Source organism: Bos indicus x Bos taurus, chromosome 5, assembly GCF_003369695.1.
Source record: "Bos indicus x Bos taurus breed Angus x Brahman F1 hybrid chromosome 5, Bos_hybrid_MaternalHap_v2.0, whole genome shotgun sequence".
NCBI classification, from domain to species: domain Eukaryota; kingdom Metazoa; phylum Chordata; class Mammalia; order Artiodactyla; family Bovidae; genus Bos; species Bos indicus x Bos taurus.
Window position 1 is genome coordinate 71,785,342 of NC_040080.1, and position 23,746 is coordinate 71,809,087.

Sequence of the window (23,746 nt, forward strand, 5' to 3'; positions counted from 1 at the left end):
GGATCGAACCTGTGTCTCCTGCATTGGCAGGCAAATTCTTCACCACTGAGCCACCTGGGAAGCCTCCCACCATGCTTTAATAACATGGAAAAATCAAAATCACTTTCCTTGGTTTTCCCCAAAGGCAGCTGAATATACTTAAAACACTATTTAGGGACTTCCCTGGTGGCCCAGTGGATAGGAATCTACCTGCCAATGCAGGGATCACAGGTTTTATCCCTGGTCCAGGGGAACTCCACATGCTCTGGAGCAACTAAGTCTGGGCCACAACTGAGACCACGTGCTGCAATTACTGAAGTTCGTGCCCCCAGTGCCTGTGCCCTGATCCAAGAAAAGCCACCACAGTGAGGAGCCTGTGCACTGCAACTAGAGAAGTTCTGTGAGCAGTAACGAAGACCCGGCACACCCAGAAATAAATAAATAAATAAATATATTACTGGGTTATAAAACAGAACCTTATATATGAAGATAAGTGGAATAAATATTACCCTATGAAATTTACATGTTTGTAGAAGTATGCTATTTTCATTGTATGTAGAAAAAAATAAAGTTCAGTTGAACTTTCATATGGATTTGAACTGCATGGGTCCACTTATGCTCAGATTTTTTTCAATAGTAAGAACTACAGTACTACCTGATTCATGACAGGTTAAATTGGCCAATGCAAAACCACAGATACTGAGGAATCAAATATAGGTAGGGTTGATTATAAGTTATACTTGTATTTTTGACTGCACAGAGGATCACCACCCAAAACCTGTGTGATTCACGGGTGAACTGTACATCATAAAGTATATCATATTCTAATATTCGAGAAATTGGTAAGAAAATTACTATTTACCTGGAGTAATTTTTAAAGATATGCCTTGAAAATTTTAATATTCCACTCACCTAGGAGCTAGAACCTGATTCAAAAATAACCAGTTTTCAAAAAAAAAAATTCACAGGGTTAAAACTATGGAAAGATTAATCACTGATGACTCATGAAGCAACTCAGAATCTTGAAGTGCCTCATTTCAAAACTTATTGTAAATCAAAAATTACAGTTATTTGAGTTCCCTGTAAAGGTCATGAAAGATGTGTTATTTATACTCATGTATTTTCCTGTAATCTTTCCACCTCTTATGGGCATATAGAAAATAAGAGTTTAAAACTTATCCTCTGCAGTTGGAAAGTAGACACGAAAATTACTCTGGTTGCTTAAATCAGGGCAAGATCTATGGAAGACCTGTCTTAGAATCATTTGGGATGCTTGTTAGAAATGCAGATTTCTGAATCCCTCACCAGACCTGAATCACTGTATGTAGGAGAGCTCTCAGGATAGTAACAAGTTCTCCAGGTATTCTCATATTTAAGTTTGAGATCCATTGCCACATGACTTCTGGATCTGAGATATCAACCTTGAGAGCACAAAAATAATTCCTCCCATAAATGTTGATACAGGGGAAAAGTGACATTAAAATGGGTGTGCTACTTCCCACAGAGTATAATAAGAACAGGAAATAATATGTTCTGCCATCAGATGAAAGGAATTTTAGAGGCAAAGTTGAAAATAGTTAAGAGCTATTTCATTCTTTGTTATACTAATAAGATCATTGCTTACATAATGTATAGATTTTTCAATGTATTTTTCCTTATTGATGTTAAGTGACATGAAATTAGCTGAGCCTCATTTGATTCCTTTGGAAAATGTTTTTGTTCATGTTTTGCTTTTACTTTAAACACTCAGATGTATCTTTAGGAGTTCTTTCCACTAAATATCTTGAGTTTTCAGAGCTACGGTTGTGATACATGTTTTCATTAATGCTAGCCATTTTTACTTGTAATCCCAGTTGTAATTGTTACCAGTGGGAACTGAATAAAATGGTTTTTATGGGACTTCCCTGGTGATCCAGTGGTTAAGTATCTGCCTTGCAATGCAGGGAACATAGGTGCAGTCTCTGGGGAACTAAGACCCCACATGCTACAAAGCAACTAAGCCCACACACTGCAACTCCTGAGCCTGGCTCCAGAGCTTCAAGGCCCAACTAGATAGTCCCTGTGCCCACTGCAGTGAAGGACACTGCAAACGCAACCAAGATGAGGCAGCAATATATCCATACACACACACACACACACATACGTATAATGGTTTTTGCTACTGCTAAGTCACTTCAGTCGTGTCCAACTCTGTGCGACCCCATAGACGGCAGTCCACCAGGCTCCTCTGTCCCTGGGATTCTCCGGGCAAGAATACTGGAGTGTGTTGCCATTTCCTTCTCCAGTGCATGCATGCATGCATGCTAAGTTGCTTCAGTCATGTCCAACTCTGTGCGACCCCATAGATGGCAGCCCACCAGGCTCTCCTGTCCCTGGGATTCTCCAGACAAGAACACTGGAGTGGGTTGCCATTTCCTTCTCCAATGCATGAAAGTGAAAAGGGAAAGTGAAGTCACTCAGTCGTGTCCGACTCCTAGTGACCCCACAGACTGCAGCCCACCAGGCTCCTCCGTCCATGGGATTTTCCAGGCAAGAGTACTGGAGTGGGTTGCCATTGCCTTAGAAGGAACTAAATTTTTTTCTTTTTCTTTTTACACAACTGTGTAAAGTTAAGTGGCTAATAGTTTTCATTTGGTCAATTTGTTTTCTTTGTGAGAGTTGAACACACTTAATTCTTCCTTAATCATCCCCCAACTTCCCCTTCTAAACCTTGCGTTTGCTCCCCCAGCCCCCCACCCCCCACTGCTGCTGTGCTGTGTTCAGTTGTGTCCCACTCTTTGCAACCCTATGGACCCACCAGGCTCCTCTGTCCATGGGATATCCAGGCAAGAATACTGGATTGGGTTGCCATTTCCTACTCCAGGGGATTGTCCCGACCCAGGGATTGAACCCACGTCTCCTGCATTGGCAGGCAGATTCTTTTACCACTGAGCAACCTGGAAAGGCTGCTTTTTGTTTTTTCTATAGGAGTTGAATGTACATGAATTCTTCCTTAACTGTCTCCAATCTTCCCCTTCAAACCTCAAACTCCTCCTCCCAGGCCCAGTTTAAAAAGAATCAGTCAACAACATTTACTGAGCATTCATCACACCATGGGGGATCACAAAAGAAGAATCTAGGCTCCTTTTCTAAGTTCTCTATCACTGATAAGAGTTCAGTCGATATCCAAATCCTGCCTCTATTACTCCCAAATTTGCAAGACTCACTTTTGCTCAGGGGCAGTCATGGACCAGTCATGAGGTTTGGCCTTATTTGCCTCCACCTGTCTTCTCCAAAACGCTCTCCAGAGGTATGGGCTGTGGGCTTTTTGTGGTCTCCAGTTTCACGGGGGGCCGTTCTTGGGTACTGTTGATCATCAGTTGTGAATCCTAGTCTGCCCCATATCTGCAAAAGTGGATTGAAACCAGACCTCTTTCTCCTTGCTATCATGACTTTTCAGCCTCCACAGAGTGAGACACTAGGACCTAGTAAAGATAATTTCAGGACAAAATTACAAAGTAGGAGAGAGAAGGGTTAAACTTCGGCAGCTCTGTTTTGGATTTTCACCTGCATTACCCAGGAGAGAAAACCTTAGAGGTCTTAAGCTTTTAGATGGAGAAAGTCACCTTGAATGCTCCTGGCTTTGGGTTTGTAACACCACTTCAAATAGATTTCCTGCTTTGAATCTTTCAACTGTTCCTACTTTTACTTGAAAGGGACCTTGTTGTCTAAACTTCTTCCTTCCCACTCATACCACACACTGTCCAGTCAAGACAGACCAGGGGTTTGGGCTGCATAGGGAAAAACTCCCTGGCCCAGTCTCACGTGCACATGGTTGTGTGTGTGTGTGTGTGTGTAGGAGATGATGGATGGACTGTGGGTTCAGGAAATGATGGATGGACTGTCGGTTCTCCAATTCACGTTTCTTATTCAATGTTCTCTCCAGGGCAACTGTAAGCCTGTGGCTGTTTCGCTGATTAGCCCGTACCTTAAACACACACACATGTGCGTACACATTCACATAGATTGTACTGCATAGTACAAAACTCATATATTGAGAATAGAGTATAGCCACAATATTAGTAACTTTCCTGTCTGGAAAACAAATAGGTCTGTAACGAACCGTTTCATATATTTATTGATCTCTTTAGGATCTGTAGAGCAGCTGGAACTAGCTCTATATGACTCTCTTCATTTCATAGTGGTCACGCTGCCCAAGTTTTTGTTGTTGTTTCAGAATATGCCTCAGAAACATGGGGATTAGGGTAGCAATAAGTTCACCAGTTTCTCTCTAAGATTGCCAGACATAGCAAATAAAAATAAAGGATGCATAGTTAAAATGGAATTTCAGATAAACCATGAATAATGTTTTAGTGTAAGTATGTGCCATGGAATATTTAGGATATACTAAACAATTATTTGGTGTTTATCTAGAATTCAAAAATCTGGGCATCCTGTGTTTTTTTATCTGGCACTTCTTTTCTTATCATATCTCCTTGTTCATCTCTCGTCTCACAGCTACCGTCTTAGACTAGGGGCTCTCATTACCTCAAGCTTGGGTTTCTGCATCTGCCTGGGTTGCCTTCCCAACACTGCTCTCCTCTACTGATCTATCCCATAGCCTGCTACACACTAAAAGTTTTTTAGATGCTACTTTCATTAGGTTTCTCTTCCACATAAGAAATCACAATGACTCCTGTTTCTTTCCAAAGTGATTTTCTAAAAGAAATGATAATAAAAAGAAATAGACTCACAGAGAATGAACTTATGTTTGCCAGGGAGAAGGATGAGGAGAAGGGATAGTTAGGGAGTTTTGGATGGACTTGTATCCACTGCTATATTTAAAATGGATAACCAACAAGGACCTACTGTAGAGCACATGGAGCTCTGCCCAGTGGTATGTGGCAGCCTGGATGAAGGGGAGTTGGGGTTGGGGGAGAATGGAAACATGTATATGTATGGCTGAATCCCTTTGCTGTTCACCTGAAAGTATCACAACAATTGTTAATTGGCTAAACTCCAATAAAAAGTAAAAAGATTTTTTAAAAAACCCTGATTTTCAGTCAGTGTACAATTAATCGCATACCAAACTATGTGGGTTTGTGGGTATATGCATTTTCCTTAGAGGATCTTTTATTTTTTCAATTGGGATCTGAATGTGGTATATTCAGGCTAGGTAGAGAACTGTGGCTTATACAAAGAAGCAAAAGTGGATAAATTTAGAAAAATGCACCTTGCCTCAGTCATGACTTTTGCTTTAGACATCAGCGTGTTAAAATCTCCCTTGTTAAATCATTCGACTTCCACCAGCATTTTGCAGAATAGGCAGAGCAGGGATTACTTCATTTTAAAGATAAAGTAACCAAATCCCAGAGATGTGAACTGTTAAGTCCTGCACAACTGTCATGTGGCACAGCCAGGGTTTGAGGAGAAATCTGCCAACTGCAAGTTTGTTTCTCTTTCCACTTTTAGATCACCAGCTTTAAAAATGGCTTCCCGGATGGTTCAATGGGTAAAGAATCCACCTGCAATGCAGGAGGCACAGGGTTCGAAGCCCTGGGACAGGAAGATCCCCTGGAGGAGGAAAATGGCAACCCACTCCAGCATTCTTGGCTGGAAAAGCCCATGGACAGCGGACTCTGATGGGCTACAGTCCGAAGGGTCGCAGAATCGTACATGACTGAGTGACTAAGTAGAGCAGTACAGCTTTAAAAACTTTGTACAATATTTTAAACAACAGTTTTAAAGCCACTTTGTATATTGTTGAGCCTCACAAAACTTCCTCTCCGTCTCTAAAGAGATGTCGTTATTCCCCGAGCTGTGTGGTAGGCTTATCATTTAGCTGTCCTTCACACGTCACAAAGATGGGGGGTTTGACCATTTGGCCTATAGCACTAACTTTACAGTGTGGTCACAGCAGTACTTGTATTCCAGAGCTGCGATTCCTCAGAAATCTAGAGACTATTTTTCAGGGTAGGTTTCAGAGTCGATTTATAAGTCACAAAATAAAATCATCTTTAAGATTTTATGTTTGCTGCTGCTGCTGCTGCTAAGTCGCTTCAGTTTACTCAAGCATAAAAAGGATATAACTTTATATGGTGATTCATCTATTTTGGTTCTAAATTTTTGTCCTTTTCCACAAATAATATATTCTAAGCATATAAATTGAAGAAAGAGAAAAAAAAAAGAAAAGCTTCTGTTGCCTCCTAGGTCTCTTTATGGTATTTATTTTTCTGCTACCTCTTTAACAGCCTCACTTACTTTTTTCTTTTCTCTCTTTTGGCCAGGAGTGCAGCTTGTGGGATCATAGTTCCCTGACCAGGAATCGAACCCATGCCCCGCTAAATAGGGAGGTTGGAGTCTTAACCACTGGACCTCCAGGGATGTCCCAAGCCTCACCTTCTTAGTGGTTCTGCTGGCTTAAAAAAAAAATCAGTCTGGGGACTTCTCATGATCTCTCATAGTTGTTCTCTATGCTACCTGCAGCCCAGACATTCTCCTATAAATGCAATTTTCATATTTACTGCTCTAGATGAACATAGTCTTCTGTGTCTAACAGGCATTTCCAACTTAACATGCCCAAAACCGAGCATTTAATATACCACCCCACCACCTCCTTCTAGGTCATCCATAGTTTAGGAAATGGTAATTCCACAACGCTCAGCCAAAAAAGGAAAAAAGTATAGAGGCATTCTCAACTGCTCTTTCTTTCACAATCTACACTCGGTCTGTCAGCAAATCTTGTGGCCTCCTCTATCCAGATTTCTCTGAGACCAGATCACTCTTCACCACTTTCACTGCTTCCTCCCTACTCCCAAATCACCATCACCTCTTGCCTGGATTATTATCAGGACCCTCCTAACTGCTCCCCTTTCTGTCTCTGCACTCCTTAACAGGACAGCCAAAGGACGTCAGATCATTTCAAAACTCAAAACCCTACAGTAGCTTCCCTTCTCACTCACAATAAAAGCCAAAGTCCTTGCAAGGACTCAAAAGATCCTACATAGTTCCCTCTCAGGCCACGTTTTCTAACTTTCCCCCTACACTCCTTGGCAGCCTTTTCTCCTGGATGGTCCTCCTATGAGGCAGGCCTGACTCTGCTGTGGACATGGCCTTCTCACATGCCATTTCCCCTCTCCCAGACACCACACACACGGCTTCCTTTTTCTTCCATGTCTTTAATGTTACAATGCCAACACTTTCAGCAACCTTTCCTGCCTTATTTCTCTTATTGGCAGTTTATCACTAGCATACTAAATATTTTACTGGTTTATCTTGTTTATTGTCTATCCAGCATATAAAAAGCATTCAATAAACGTTTGTTGAATGAATGAATGAATGCAAAGATGATTTTCCTGTGTTGAAGCTATTTTTAAAAATGTATTATATTTTTTGATGGCAATTCTAAAACTGGTTTTCACAAAACAGTTTGAGGAATCCTGTGTAGCCTTCTAATCTTATTGAGAAAGTTAAAAATATATTTGAAAACATAGTTATTATTAGTAACCTTGGGTATGAATATAAAATGTAAATTTGAAGAAAATATGTGTTGACAGGATTACTAAATCTGAACAGACTTCCTTAAGAGGTGATTATGGATACAAATGTAGGACTCTCAGCTGGGAAGAGAAACTATGAGTCATTTCAGAGGAAATCATATTAGATAAGGCTTAAAGGCAGAGTGGCTTTGTGGTAACTGAAGGTTAGTGAGCAACTACAGAAGTTAATAACATTAGTACTACATTGATATTTATTAAGGGTTTACCATTTGCTAGCATGAGGCTAAGGGCTAAACATCATGTGGTAGGTATCTTTATTTTTCCATTACACAGAGAAAAAAGAATATCAAGGCTTAGAGTAATTAAGTAACTTACCCACTGTCCCAGAAGCTTTAATGGCAAAGGTAAAACTACTGCAGAAAACCCTGGAATGTAGCACCGTTTTGGAGGGCAAAATACCATTTCCCAGGAAGCCCAACATAGCCAGGGTTTCCTCTACCTTCTGTTGGAGCCACTTTGGATGAACAACACATCAAAGTGCTGGTTAGGGGTAAGTTGTGTGGAAAACACCACACCTTTGAACACTGGACACACACCCATGGGGTGAGGTGCCTTGGATATCAGAAGCACTCAGGAACAGGCTGAGTGAAAAAGCAGGAGCAAGTCTCCTGTCAGAATCTTCCTGTACCAACTAAAAAGTTTGTCCCTCTCTTCCGGCCTCCTTATTCTGTGTGTGTAGTTGACTTTGCATATGCTGCTTTATGTGATACAATCTTGCCAAAAGCCAAGACGCTTTGCTCGTCTAGAGAGGATTGCTTAATTCTCTACAATATTGAAAGTCTTGTTGTTAAATATTTATTACTTGTTGTAGCGTATCCACAGCCAAAGCTGATAGATTCGGGCAGCACATTAATCATGGGAATGCATTCTTCAGATCTCTTCAGAATTAATCAGAGAAAGGGATGGCCTCAATGGGAACAATTTACAAATACCGTTTCAGATGCAGGCAAACCATTTTACCAAGAGAAGAAGGAAAATACCCACTTTAACTCAGTCTTCTGTCTAAGAGTTCTTGTCGTTTTAGTGCCTTTGATGACTGGGGGCTGGGAGGGTGTCGTGGAAGTGGGAATCCTTCCTCAGAATCTAAGAAAATGTTTGGTGTCTCCCTTAGCCAGTCAGCATTGAGTCTGTGTCCTTCACATTGCTGAGAAGAGTTCTCAACTCTTTTCCCACTGCAACATCTTGAGGCATGGGGGCATACTTCCATGTAAAACTTCTCATCAGGGCTAAGAGTGTAAAACTTCTCAGCAAGGCTGAGAGTGACAGCATTCTACTTTGCAAGATAAGAAAGCAGAATATTGCGAGTTTAGATTGAGTGAAGTTTCTTCTGGGGAGTCTGTTACACCCTCCTATGAAGTAATTTCCTTACTTTCCAATTGATCGTTAGTGGTTTAGAACAACTGTTGCTGTTCAGTCTAAGTTGTATCCAACTCTGCGACCCCATGGACTGCAGTAGGCCATGCTTCCCTGTCCATCACTATCTTCCGGAGTTTGCTCAAATTCATGTCCATTGAGTCAGTGATGTCATCCAACCATCTCATCCTCTGTCAGCCCCTTCTCCTCCTGCCCTCAATTTTTCCCAGCATCAAGGTCTTTTCTAATGAGTCAGTTCTTCCCATCAGGTGGCCAAAGTGCTGGAGCTTCAGCTTCAGCATCAGTCCTTTCAATAAATATTCAGGGTTGATTTCCTTTAGGATGGGCTGGTTTCCTCTCCTCGGTGTCCAAGGGACTCTCAAGAGTCTTCTCCAGCACCACAGTTTGAAAGCTTCAATTCTTCAGCATTCAGCCTTTCTTTATGGTCCAACTCTCACATCTGTACGTGACTACTGGAAAAACCATAACTTTGACTATATGGATAATATAGTTGATAAATAATATATTTGATAAATGCTCATTGAATTGAGCTAACTAGGTTTCTCACCCTGCCTGGGACTTTTGAATAATATTAGGTTGAATGTGTCCATTTTCTGTTTGCGTCTACCCAAGATGTTCTTTTGGGTATATGATGTGGGGGCTGTCTCAAAGCTTTGCAGAATGGCTGAGGGCATTTCATTAAAGAGGTGAGAACAGTACGTCAGAGAGATTGTAGCTTGAATGCCTGCCGTGCTTACAGACTCCTTTTCAAGAGGCTGCCCCAGATTCAACCCCCTAAAAAGGCAGCAACACAGTCTGCTTCCTTCTTCCTTTTGGCCATGTTGGGTCTCAGCTGTGGTGCTTGGGCTTTTCTCTAGTTATGTCATGTGGGCTCAAGAGCCCACAGGCTTAGTTGCCCCTCAGCATGTGGGATCTTAGTTCCCTGACCGAGGACTAAACCTGCACTCCCTGTATTGGAAGGTGGATTCTTAACCATGGATCACCAGGGAAGTCGCCAGTCTGTTTCTTCAGAACAGGTGACCATGCCATGTCCCCTCTGAGCCTTCCATCTTAGCGACAGCTGAAGAAGTAGGAGGGGCACCTGGCTCAGTGGCTTATGAGATAACCTCATACAAGAGCTTTCCCCAAGAGAGACAGTAGTGATAGAATCAAACTCTCCCCTCCAGGGCATTTGATTATGAGCTCTAGAGAACTGGCAGCTGGTAGTGGGCTTCCCTGGTGACTCAGATGGTAAAGAATCTGCCGGCAATGTGGGAAACCTGGGTTCAGTCGCTGGGTTGGGAAGATCCCCTGGAGAAGGGAATGGCAACCCACTCCAATATTCTTGCCTGGAGAATGCCATGGACAGAGGAGCCTGGCCAGCTACAATCCATGGGGTGGCAGAGAGTTGGACACGACTGAGCGACTAACAGTGGGAGCAGGAGCAGAAGGATCTGTGATTGTATAACTTGAATTTTGCTGTGTTTGGAAGACATTAACAAGGAGTTGGGGAGTGGCGAGATGGGCTGGCTCATGCGGGCGAAGAGCTGGTTGAGCACATCTCTTCTCAGCTTTGACTCCAGAGACTCAGATTGCTGGGAGTATTGACATCCACATAAATTGGCTTTTGCACAATTCAGGCTTCCTTCCTCCAGATCTGGTTGTTAAATATTTACTAGCACACCACTGGGGTGCGTGAGGCACCCCTGTAATATATACATAATAAATAGAGGAAGCAGTTACCTCCTCTGAGAGTTTTGTCTTAAAAGTGATGCCGAAAGCTCAGCTTCTCTGTACATAGTGTGGAATCAAATCTCGAAAACAGAGTTTGGGGAGAGGGTTACAAAGAGTATCTAGAGTGCACAGTGGTAAAGAATCTGCCTGCGGTGTAGGAGACACATGCAGGAGATGCACGTTTGAGCCCTGGGTCGGGAAAATCTGGAGAAGGAAAGGGCAACCCACCCCAGTACTCTTGTCTGGAAAATCCAACGGACAGAGGAGCCTGGTGGGCTACGGTCCATGGGCTCACAAAAGAGTCGGACACAACTGAGTGACTAAGCAGATTTCTTTGCCAGGTGAAGGGGGACACAGCAGGCCTATGCCCTCAAACCAAGTGTCCCAATTTGAGGAAGACTGTGGTAAGTTTTTATAGTAATTGTGCAAAGAGGGTGTGATCAGCTCGTAGACCTTCTTCTGATGGGTTGGTGGTGAGTTAAGTAGAGTCCACATTGTCAACCTTCAGGTCCAACTGGTCTGGGGTCTACATGCTTGTGGGCAATATACCATTGTTAATCCTCAACTTTTCCCACCTGGAGGGGGTTTCCGTATCTGCAAAACAGCTCAGAGATATTGTTGTGTGTATTGATGGGGACCCAGGACCTTGCTCCAAGGCTGCTCTTGACAGTTTGTTTCTCCTTGGTCAACTATCCTCTCCCTTCCCTAGTTAAAAACTGCTTGGGTATGCCCATTGGAACTCAGGGAAGGTCACAGAGGGTGAATGAAGGCTGTTTCCTATAATCAAAGAAACACTGGACACAAAGGCCTGTGCCCAGGAGCCCCCACAGGGCCCTGCACATATCAAAAGCAAACATAGTTTAAAGTCATATATTAACATGATCGTCATTAAGATTATAGTAACAGAGAAACTGTTGGGAAATAGATGATTTAAACTACAAAACTCATAGGAGTGTGGCCAGAGGGCGGTAAGTTTCCTGTTTCTGGTACCCATCAAAGGCACAGGCCCCCACCCCAGGCTCACAAAGGATGACCTGACAAGCCGGTTAAGTCTCTGGCCTTATTTCCACATGTTTTCTTTACCCTTGTTACTTGAGGTAACCTGAGTGCACACTAGTTACTTAAAACCACAAGAACTCAATGAATACAGTTTTTGAAAACCTCATTTTTTTTTCCCCCCTAATGTAGAGAAAATGGGGCAGATTAGAAGAGTAGAAAGAGTATATGCAGCCTTTGGAATGAGATTTGAATTCCAATACTACTTTATCCCTTCCTGATAGCATAATTTACTTATCTATGCCTCTTCTTATCTGTAAAATAGGGACAAAAAATAAAAAGCTCAAAGATATTTGGAAGATTTAAATAAAATGCCGTGTGTAAAACAACTAGCACAGTGACAGGCACTTACTATGTACTCAGGAACTTCTGTTCTTTCCTTTCCTCTTTAATGTATTTATTCAAGCTTTTAGAACAGCTGCTAATATCTCTGTCAAGTCAGCAGTTGACAGAATTAATCAACCCTCCACTTATAGTAACAGGCAGTGTTATACTGCATTCTTTGTAATTTTATGTAATTTTGTGCTTAAGGTCAACTAAAATATTTTAAATATAGACAAAATTATTACAATCCCTTGAAACAAGCTTTTCTCTACACTTAGGGAGCTCCTGTACATCAGTCTACAAAATGTGCTCATTTTACTTTTGTTTTTAAACAAACATTTAAACTATGGGCAAAGAATTATACTACATGTTGTGGGGGGTGTGTGCTAAGTCACTTCAGTTGTATCTGACTTTGTGACCCTATGGATTGTAGCTGCCAGGCTCATCTGCCCATGGGATTTTCTCGGTAAGAATACTGGAGAGGGTTGCTATTCCCTTCTCCAGGCGATATTCCCAATCCAGGGATCAAACCCATGTCTCTTGTATCTCCTGCACTAACAGGCTGTGGGGGAAATAAAAAGTGAATATGAAACGAGAAGTGCTTATATAATACAAAATATATAAAAAAGAGGAAAGGGAGGGAAACTTAAAGAGTTTCCTGAATATTCCCCTTCGGATACCCCACTTCTAGATACTTAAATTGAATAATACCATGTGTCCTTTAAATCCCTAATATACTGTTTTACAGTTTATTTACTGTTAGTTTACTTAGGTTATCTGACCTTCATCTCATTATCACTGCTAGTACATTAAGGATGAAATCTGCCCATTTTCCAGGAATAACTCATGGGATGTGGTGTTTCTCAGTACCAGATGATTTAAGGGGAACCACTTGCCAGTGGATTGGTTTTTGGCATACAGGGCCTTAATACTATGCCAGAACTGAATTTGTTTTGAAATAAAGTTTCTAATTTTCAAATATAGCATTTTCAAACAAATAGTGTGATGTACAAATTACTGTACTTTAGGTCATGTTAGAGTAATCCACCCTCTAAATCTGTTTGACTTTTACCCCTTAAGTATTTTCCATCAGTTAATCATTTCTGTAGCATATCACAATGGTTATAAATAATTACATAATCCTACATCTTCAGGGCCTGTCCCATTAGTGCCAGTGTAAAAAAAAAAAAAAAAGAAGTAATTAGACATCATTATGTCCTCTTGTAAAGCTAAGGTCATTTGGCCTTGATTGCTGGCAGTAATCAGTGCCAAAGAAAAGTCAAGCCACTATTGGCTTAGGCCTATTATTAAACACTGGGCTTGACACTTTTGAATAAAGGTAGTACCTTTTGAATAAATTTCAACACTACCCTTCAGATAAGTTGAAAGAAATACAAAACTAGTGTAAAGAGGTTGAAGACCATATATGGTATTCAAATACAAGTTTGGGAAGAGCCCGTTTTTAACTCTCGCTAAGACTCTTGAGAGTCCCTTGGACTGCAAGGAGATCCAACCAGTCCATTCTGAAGAAGATCAGCCCTGGGATTTCTTTGGAAGGAATGATGCTAAAGCTGAGACTCCAGTACTTTGGCCACCTCATGCGAAGAGTTGACTCATTAGAAAAGACTCTGATGCTGGGAGGGACTGGGGGCAAGAGAAGGGGACGACAGAGGATGAGATGGCTGGACGGCATCACTGACTCGATGGACGTGAGTCTGAGTGAATTCCGGGAGTTGGTGATGGACAGGGAGGCCTGGCGTGCTGCGATTCATGGGGTCGCAGAGTCTGACACGACTGAGCGACTGAACTGAACTGAACTGAAGCGCGAGGCACACACACACCCATACACACACCCTGGTGTAAAGGTCCCACTCAGCTGGGATGCAGAGGGCTGGTTTTGTGTGTTAGATCAATAATGCTTGTTCGTTCTGTGTAGGATGGCGCGCCTGAGTGTGTGCATAACTGACAGCTATGCTCTAGCCTCCCCCCACACTCAAGAGAAGCACTTGCCAAATATTTTTATCCCTTTACTCCCAGAGCTCGCAATTGATTGGGGCGCATCGCAGGAGTCTCCTTAAACTCCTTAGACACCTTCCCGCGGGTCCCTGGCTAGCTGTCGGGTCTCCTCGTGATGGTTCTTCTCTCTTTTAATTCAGGGGTCTTAGGCGGGACCCGTGCTCCGCTCTGCTCTTGGGCCCCAACACTGGAAAGGGATGACTTCTGGCAGAGGGCACCTCCGGTCGCGCTCCGCGGCCGGCGGCCGGCGGCCTTGGGGCGGCAGCCGTGGAGGAGGAGGATTCAGAGAAGGGAGGGAGCTGGCCGCTGCCGAGGCCCGGGCAGCGGGCACCGTCCGCGGCGGGCGAGCTCCGCGGTCCTCCCTCGCTCGTCTCCTTTGCTCATATTTGGACTCGGCTGCCCGTGCCCAGGAATTTCCCGTCATGCCTCCCGCCGCCCCGTCCGTCGCCCGGAGCCGGGGAGGAAGGGAGGGAGGCTCGGACAGCGGCGCCGGCGGCGGCGGCGGCGGCGGCTCCCTGGCACTTCCATGAGCCCGCGGCGGACCCTCCCGCGCCCCTTTTTGCTCTGCCTCTGCCTCAGCCTCTGCCTGGCCGCGGCTGCGGCCCGGGGAGCAGTGCAGTCCGGTGAGTTGGGGCTCGCTCCCCCACCCCTTGTCTGCCCTCACGCCCGGACCCTGCCGAGTTCAGATGTGACCCCGACCTCCGCTCCCCTGCGAGCGCCGGCAGCGCCCCCTTCAGCCTCCTGCCGGGAGCCCCCCTCTCCTGAGCCCAAGAGGGGCGCGGGTGGTGCGAGGCGGATAGAAGGAGGTCAGGGCTGGCTTCGCCCCCGCCGACGGGAGGCGTCTGGCAGCGTCGCTGACACCTTATCCCGTCCCGGGAGCGAACCTGAGCCGGAGGGAGGCTCTGGACCGACGTGGGCCCCCGAGGGAGGGGCTTGGCAGGGCGGCTGGGGAAGGGACGCCGCCTCAGGCTCCGGAGGGCGCGGGTCCGCGGCGGGGACCACCTCGGAGTCCCCTGCCCCGCGCAGAGGTGTGTGTGTGTCGGGGGCCGGGGGGTACTCCTGCGCAGCAGCCGCTGAGATAACGGGCCCGGGCGCGTGGGAACGGCCATCCAGGCCCGTGCCTCCCGCCGCGCGTCCGGGAGGGGCGCCGGGGAGCCTGGCGAGTAGGGGGACAGCGCCAGGAGCGGCGGGCGCGTGGCGACAAGCGGCGCACCCAGAAGCGCACCGCCGCCCTCGCCGCGGGGTCAGGCTCCCGCGGGCCCGGCTGGTGTCTAATAGGCCAAAACTGAACAAAATCCCGAGTTTTCCAGGTACCAGTTTTGTTTTGTTTTGTTTTTGAGCGGAAAAAAAGGGCATCGGAGTCTGGTTTGTAAGTTTCACCCTGGGCTGTTTACAGCTATAAAAGATCGAAAGGTGCCATTCCTGCCTTACTTGGTTTAGGACTACAAGCTATCAAGCGAGGTAATTTTGCAGTCTTAACAGGACGATTTTTAAAGATAGTTTTCTCTAAATAATGTGGAATAAGATTATTATAAAAAGTAATTATTTGAAAGTACAAATGTAGAGTTTAAGGTAAATGTCAAGTTGCAGGAACCTTTATATTTGTGATGAGTATATAGTCATCAAAACTTCTCGATGCCTAATGTTATCTGGAATGGAAGAACAGAAAATATAACTTCTCAGAGTTGAGATTTCTTCGGAAATTTTAGTTTGCTCTTGTTTTTGCCACCAATAATCTAAACTGTCAAAATAAGATATGGCTAACACCTAAGACTTATAAATTAGTTGAAAACTGACTCTACTAAGTATAGATTATATTCAACACCCTCTGGTCTTTTGCTTCCTATTTCCATTTGCAGTGGTGGTGGCAAAGTAGATTTTTAAGTTACTTTTGTCTATAAAATAATCTTTAGGATTCATGTAATTTATAAAATGGATAGGCGATTTAAAAAATATTTAGTGTGTGCAGATTATTGGTGTTAATTTAAATAATATCAATTTCATGTTTGCTTCTGATTAATATTGTTTTTTTAAAAAAGACCTATTTTTAACAAATTTACACTTTAAAAGTAACTTTACTAGCACTTCTTGGGGGACACAACAGGTTCTATCTTCACATTTTATCGGCGGTCTTCTAAAATATACTGTGCTGCAGATAAAGGGTAGATTGTACTTCCAGACAGTATATGTTGTTTTTTTTCCCCTCAGTTATGTGTTGACTTAATACTTGTGGTCAAGCAGCCCTTGAAGACTGAAACCCAGAGTACTATGGCCCCTTGCCAGTAATTTTGAAAACCAAGTTTATATTTGGACCATTTAAACATTTATTCTTTTAATTTTGGTCCCAGCTGACATATAAGTCTAATTTCTGGTGACTTTTATTAGGGCCCTACGTGAATGTCTGGATTTTTTTTTTTAATATGTATTAAAATAAGCAACTCTCTGCCATTTAGAGTTTTGTCACAGTGCCTAAACTGCCTATCTGCCAAGGCTGCAAATATACAACATCAGATAGGTTTTTGAATCAACACACAGTTTTTTGACTTTTAAAGGTGCTTGGTCTAATACCTTAACTGAAATGTTAACCCATTTGGTCAGAAACCGTTTTGCTAAACTTAAGTAATAAGAATATCCAAAAAAATATCCCAACAGTAGTTTTCATAGATTTTTCTAATACAGTATTTCTTTTATAATTAAAAATAAATTTTCAACCATTAGAGAAACTTTAGGAAATAATCTTTTTTGGTTCTGTCACAATCTGGTCACAGTCCCTTGGATTTTCATCTCACCTGTATTACTGTATTTAGGGATTTGTTTGATGAATTTGGTTTCAATGTTTAGCTTCCTTCTCTGTAAAATGATGAATTTGTGCATAAGTCTCTATGTCCCTTCCAACTCCAGGATCCTCCAGGATTGTTTTTGTTTATATAAACCTGCAGAGCCACCCACTAGATTGGTCCAGGCTTCTGATTGTCAACTCTGACTTGCTCTACATGTTTAACTGGTCTCCTTGTAGTCAAATCTGTTGGGTGTGGATCCAGCTTTGGGGAGACGGGATCTGTCTCAGGAAAATCTTGATACTTGCCCCATCACATAGACGTATACACCTGAAAAGAGTGCCATGTTATTAACCTTCTGTTACTTTCTTCCCCTTATCTAATAGTAGAAAGTGCTGGTTATGTCATAGGGTCAGTAGTTAAAGCAGGCCCTAAGATGTTTTGGTACTCAGTGTTGAAATTTGGTCTGGGTCAGGGATATCACTGGAGAGCACCCAGACCTCTTTGCATGGTTGGGAGAACTGTGGCTAGTCACTCGGGGCATTCCAGATGAAATGCCCTGTGCTCAGTTATGACCTTTTTCTCATGCCTCAGAGGAGACTGAATGGGATCTACTCATCTGGTTTATTCAGAATTATATTGGCTTTGGGTAGGAGAGTAATCAGATAATTCTTTACATTATCAGTTGTTACTCACAGATTTAGAGAACGAACTTATGGTTGCCGGGGGAAAGATTGAGGGAAGGGACTAGTTAGGGAGTTCGGGATGGACATGTACACACTGCTATATTTTAAATTGATAATCAACAAGGACCTACTGTGTAGCACAGGGAACTCTGCTCAGTGTTATGTGGTAGCTTGGATGAGAGGGGAGTTTGGGGGAGAATGGATACATGTATATGTATGACTGAATCCCTTCACTGTTCAACTGAAATGATCACATTGTTAACGGGCTATACCCCAATACAAGATAAAAAGTTTTAAAAAAATTTACCAGTTGTTAGCATCCCTGATTGCTATGCAGATACCTCAAGGCTTTACCTTGAAGACTCCTACATTTTCTCCTTCCTGGAGATGATGGATTTTCTTTTTAAAAATACTTAACACAGTCCTGGATCCCTGTTCACATATTTGTCTCTATAATATACCAAAGTCGTAGTTATGGCTTTTAAAGGAAATACAAATGAGAAGAAAGTATAGAAAAGGTAGCTCAGTAATAAATCAGCCAATTGACCTTATGAAGGATTTTGGTTATTGCCTCATTTAAGCTTCTGTTCCAAGTAACAGTGGTGAACTTGAACTAGTTTTAGGAACAAGAAAGATTGGAATGTGATGGAAGTCAAATGCACACAGACCTTATTAGGGACTAGGAATGGAAAACCTGAAACTTCCTCTGTCTCTAGTCTTTGCCTTTCTTAGCTTCATTGATCTCTCTGTGCGAGATCTTTCCCCGGCTGTGTTCACAGTCATATGTGGGTGCTCAGTGGTTTCTGGATATGTAGGTGTCCCTCAGTGCCAAGCACAGGGAGACACTGAATCAATGAGCCCTGATTCCAAATTCCTGGAATAGCTATATAGACGTAGTTTGGGTCACATGGTTAATCTAGATTTTCTCTACAGTCTCTTCTAATTGTAGACTTCTTTGTACTATGCAAGCATTTACATGGTTTGACTTTGCATTTTTAAACTTTATATTACAAGGTTACTAGTCCTTAAAATGTATGTATAATTTTTCCTTGATTGCAATGTGTGTGTAGAAGCGTGTCACCTTCAATGGGATTCCAAGATGTTCGAGCTTTTCATTCATACTACTGCAGGAATGCCGAAGAGCCAGCCTCTGGGAGTAAACTGAGTGCAACACCACACTCAGGGATTATGACGCAGTTTAGGATCCAACAGAGCTGTGAAAATCCTGTTTAATAACGACTAATCCATCTTGCAGATAATCATCTGCCTGTTTTCAGGAATTCATTGAAGTAAAACCCTGAGCTCAAATAGCTCATACACTCCTAATTCATTAAAACTGTGTAAGTGGTCATTAGAGACATTCAAAATAGTAATAGTTTAGGGGCCCAGGGTTCATCAGTTGGTTTCCTATTTCTCACACTTGTAGCATTTTCCACCTCTACCTTTCCTTTAGACCATTTCTGCTGCCTGGAATACCTTTTTCTCAAGATTTGTTGAAGTCCTTACAGCCTCTGTTGCGTGGTATTTTATGAAGCTTTCTTAATCTCTTAGAATTTCTCCTTTTTTTAAATGCTTCTAAGACATTTTGTACCTTGGCTGGAGCAAGATTTTACTACCTGGCATTATGAAGTCCACATGTATGAATCTTCTTCGGGGGATTATAAGTTCTATGAGACCAATGAATCATCTTGAAGGACTCTGGTAGACTGTTAGCATCCATTGTCCCACATGTAATGCTTCTAACTTTTCAAATGTTCTGAAACTTCTATGGCATCCTGCTTGTCACTACCTTTTTCTTTTGACATTGCAGCTCAGTCATACTGCTTGTCTTTGGCAAGGTTCCTGTCTGTTTTCTAGGTTTTACAGGATTTTCCATGAATATGTTAATTTTCTGTGTGAGAATCAATTATTCAGAATGATGGAATGTTTTCCTATAAATTGAGATGGCATGGGGAAGGAGACTTTTATGGAAGGAAATCAGCTTTTGTTGAGTACCCAATATTTCCCAGGTCAGATTGACCAGGAGTAGGACACAACTGGAGCATATATGAGGGGGCATAGAGAGAAAATAAAGCACAAAGATGGAAAATTAGGTTTGGCCTAGAACACGGAAGGCTTTAATGCTAGTCTAGGAAATTTGAACTTAGTTAGTAGGCTATGAGGTTTAAGTTATTTTTGGTCCTGGAAATGTCGTAATCAGAGTTGAATTATAGGATATATTATCATCTAATTATCCAGAGGATGAATTGAATTGGGAAGGAAACCACTGGACTAATAAGGGAAGGTTACAAGAGTTTTTGTTAGAGAATGAAGACATAAGCCAGGAGTGCCAATAGGATTGGAGAAGCGTGGCTGAAGTGAATTAGACAGAAAGAAACAATTAGTTGGATGTGGGAATAAACAGAGGGGAAAAGAGAGGGATGAATAAAAGACGATGGTAAAATGTGAAGCCTGGGCGATTAGGAGGAGTGAACTTGGGGCAGGTTGGTAGGTGGGGGTAAAAAAATAAGTTGTGTTTTAGATCTATTGTATTTGAGGCACTGGTGGACTATTCATGTGGAAGTGTGTGGTAGAATTAGAAATGTGAGACTGAAGCTTGAAGAGACCAGAACTGTAGATAAAACATGTGTGAGTAAGGAAGGTTAAAAATAAAGGGGAGAAGAAACGTTTGTTGACTGGAGCAAGAACAAAGGCACAGGAAAAGCGCTGTAAAGAAGATACAGTTTGATCCGACTGAAAATGCCTCATCAGCATATGGCATCCTGTTTATGAGCATTCCTTGTTTAGGGTACGTGACATCTTCTCCCTCCACAAACAGTGCCTGGGAAACATTGAGGAAAGGATACCGCAGCTAGGATGACCTTCCTAAACTGCAAAATTGTTGCTGCTACATCTTTGCTTAATTTCCTTCAGTGGCTTCTTATCTTTTTTTAAGCTAGGGAACTAACTCCTTAAAAGTCTTCATCATCACCAAGCCTTGTTCCTCTGGACTTTGAGCTTCTTCCAAGTTGTTCAGTTGGCCTTGAACACAGGTTCTGCTAAGTCTCCTCCCAGTTCCTCCCTTCACCTTCCCCAAGAATATGAAGCAGATGTGATTCCCACCAGATGGAGGACTCTTGGTTTGTTGTTGTTCTTTATGGGCAATTAAAAAATGATTTTTCCTGTTTGTTTATGGCTGTGCTGGGTCCTCGTTGCTGTGCACGAGCTTTCCCTAGTTGCAGAGAGTGGGGGCTAGTCTTCATTGCAGTTGCAGGCTTCTCACTGCGATGGCTTTTCTTACTGTGGAGCATGGGCTCTAGGGTGTGTGGGCTTCAATAATTGCTTCATTAGTTGTGGTACATGGACTTAGTTGCCCAGCAGCATATGGGGTCTTCCCAGACCATGGATCAAACCACTGTCCCTTGCATTGGCAAGGTGGTTTCTTAACCACTGGACCACCAGGTAAGTCTCTTTATGGGCATTTTTTATTGCCATGCTTAGATTTTTATTTATACAATAATTACTGACAATTTCCTTGTTGTTGTTCAGTCGCTAAATGGTGTCCGACTCTTTGCCGCACCATGAACTGCAGCACGACAGGCTTCCCTGTCCTCACTGTCTCCCTGAGATTGCTCAAAGTCTTGTCCATTCAGTGTATGATGCCATCCAACCATCTCATCCTCTGTTACTCCCTTCTCCTCTTGCCCTCTATCATTCCCACCACCAGGGTCTTTTCCAGTGAATCTGCGCTTCTCATCAGGTGGCCCAAGTGTTGCAGCTTCAGCATCAGTCCTTCCAATGAATATTCAGGATTGATTTCCTTTAGGATTGACTAATTGGAGCTCCTTGTTGTCCAAGGGACTCTCAAGAGTCTTCTCCAGCACCACAATTCAAAAGCATCAGTTCTTCAGTGCTCAGCCTTCTTTATGGTCCAACTCTCACATCCGTACGTGACTACTGGAGAAACCATAGCTTTGACTATATGGACCTTTGTCAGCAAAGTGATATCTCTGCTTTTTAATACACTGTTTAGGTTTGCCATAGCTTTTCTTTCAAGGAACAAGCATCTTTTAATTTTGTGGCTGCAGTCACCATCCACAGTGATTTTGGAGCCCAAGAAAATGAAATCTGACACTGTTTCCACTTTTTCCCCATCTATTTGCCATGTAGTGATGTGACCAGATGCCATCACTTTTGTTTTTTGAATGTTGAATTTTAAGCCAGCTTTTTCACTCTCCTCTTTCACTTTCATCAAGAGGCTCTTTAGTTCCTCTTCACTATCTGCCATTAAAGTGGTATCATCTGCATATCTGAAGTTGTTGATATTTCTGCTGGCAGTCTTGATTCTAGCTTGTGAGTCATCCAGCCCAGCATTTCGAATGATGTACTCTACATATATGTTACATAAGCAGGGTGACAATATACAGCTTTGATGTACTCTTTTCCCAATCTCTAGGAAAATAATTTATAATAAATCACATCCCTCCTGCTTTCTTACAGAATACTTTGCTTCTCTTTTCAAGTGTCACCTACAAGGTTCTTGAACACTTGAGTTGACTTCCCTGGCCACTATACCCTGACTCTGATGCTTGGCTGGGGGAGCCTGGAGCAGAGGTGTGACCTGGCATTTGTGTACTCAGATTGCCCAGATGTGTGCTGGTTTGTAAACTGTGAGACAGTTTCTTGATACTCGACTTCTTTAAGGAAAGTGGAGGGAATTTACTTCATTGAGAAGACTTATGTGCACTGACTGTAGGTAGAGAGGTTTGTAGAGTATGGAGATGACTGCAGGGGAAGTAGAGAAACAGTGCTGGTTCAGGAAGTGTGTTCTCAAGGCCTAGTTCCTGACCAACTGTCTGTCCTGGTTCTGTTTCTAAAAATAGTACATTGCTCATAATGCTTGTCTAAAGTGACATGTTTATGTCCAAGTACTAAGAGTAATTTCTAACTCATTTCAGAAATGCTAGCAGTGTAGTTTTAGTAGTATTGACTGAGAAAATATATACTAACAAACAGCCACTGTAAAATTTTGAATATTTTAAAATATAGATGCAGTATCATATGTTTGGAAAGTACACATATGTGGAAATTATGACTCACAAGTCTATAGACAACACTATTTCCTGCTTTATGGATACTCTCAAGGAGGCTCTGGTCTCAACTTTCAGCAACTCATTGTCGTCTCACTTCAGAATGTGGGGGAGACTTCTGCTTGAAAATGTGAGCCATAGCCAAACTTTTCAATGAAAGGAAAACTCCTTCTCAACATCTTCTTTCAACTGTAGTTGCCTGCTTTATGCTAGGCAATGTACCTTATGCTAAAGCCGGGCTATTAAATAGTCTCAGGGATTAGTACATGAACACTTTTTTAAAAATTAAATTTTCCGGTATATGAGCATCATTTTTAGGGCTATGATCTGTTACTATAGAGATAAAAATTAGTATATGATTTGTATGAAGTACTTTTCTGCAGTCTGTCATGGCCATGGCATGACTGTCTTCTATTACTATAAATTACACTGTGAAATTTTATAGTTTATTGGGTTAGTTATTTTATTTAAAGCAAAAATGAAAATCCAAACAAAACAAAATCAATCCTTCAGTACATATGTTAAGGCAACATTGAAAATAAACCCATGCTACATGTTAGAGCCCTTAACAAATATCAGGACAGCCCTTATATAAATCCAAGAACCCTGAATTTACCATTATTATTTCGTTTCTTTTGCTTCCCTTGTGTTTGGTTCACAGAGCATCCAAGCTTGCTTGGGGTTGGGAGAGATCCCTAGTGACTATTGTAGGTAGGTGTTTCTTTTGTCTTAGATTAGTGGAGTGAAATAAGGGAAGGTGCACAGTCCAAAAGAACTGATGTGGGTAAGGGACCACAAGGAAGGTTCTGGGGCTCTGGGCTCACAGGACTGAGCGTGAAGGAGTTCACGCACTGTCGGCCCTGTTCCTGGTTTCTTGGTGTGTGAACATGCCTTCTAGTCAGAAGGGCCGGAAAGATGGGTTGAAGGCAGAGGGTGTTGACCTTTGTGCAGGATCAGTTGAAACATTGCAGACTCATTGACATATCTGCATTCTTGTGTGTATGCTCATGTCCCGAGGGAGTCAGCATAGTCACTGGATAGCAACTAGAAAGGCTGGGTTTCCTGGTCCTGTTCTTATCTAAGGCATTTTAGCTTCCTATGCCTCAGTTTTCATACCTGTAAAATGAACAAATTTTGGATGGATAATACCTGATATTGCTTTTGCATTAAGATTCTGTAATCTATGGCTTGTCTAAAAGTCTTCAAGTAGCTTT

The 23,746-nt window shown here is 42.6% G+C and overlaps 1 protein-coding gene across 4 annotated transcripts in view; it reads left to right on the top strand.

The window, feature by feature from the left end:
• Window positions 1-14,446: 14,446 nt before the first annotated feature.
• The window catches only part of MSRB3 (methionine sulfoxide reductase B3), a 182,409-nt gene continuing 173,109 nt past the window's right edge, over window positions 14,447-23,746 (top strand). Inside the window, exon 1 of one of the 4 annotated variants that reach the window (XM_027542452.1) lies at window positions 14,447-14,623. Coding sequence is in view for 1 of the 4 variants with exons in the window: in XM_027542451.1 (XP_027398252.1) it covers window positions 14,527-14,623 (97 nt within the window). In the remaining 3 variants the exon portion in view is untranslated. Of the gene's footprint in view, window positions 14,624-14,932; window positions 15,311-23,746 lie in introns of those variants that run through there. The other 3 variants (XM_027542451.1, XM_027542453.1, XM_027542454.1) reach the window with 3 other exon arrangements.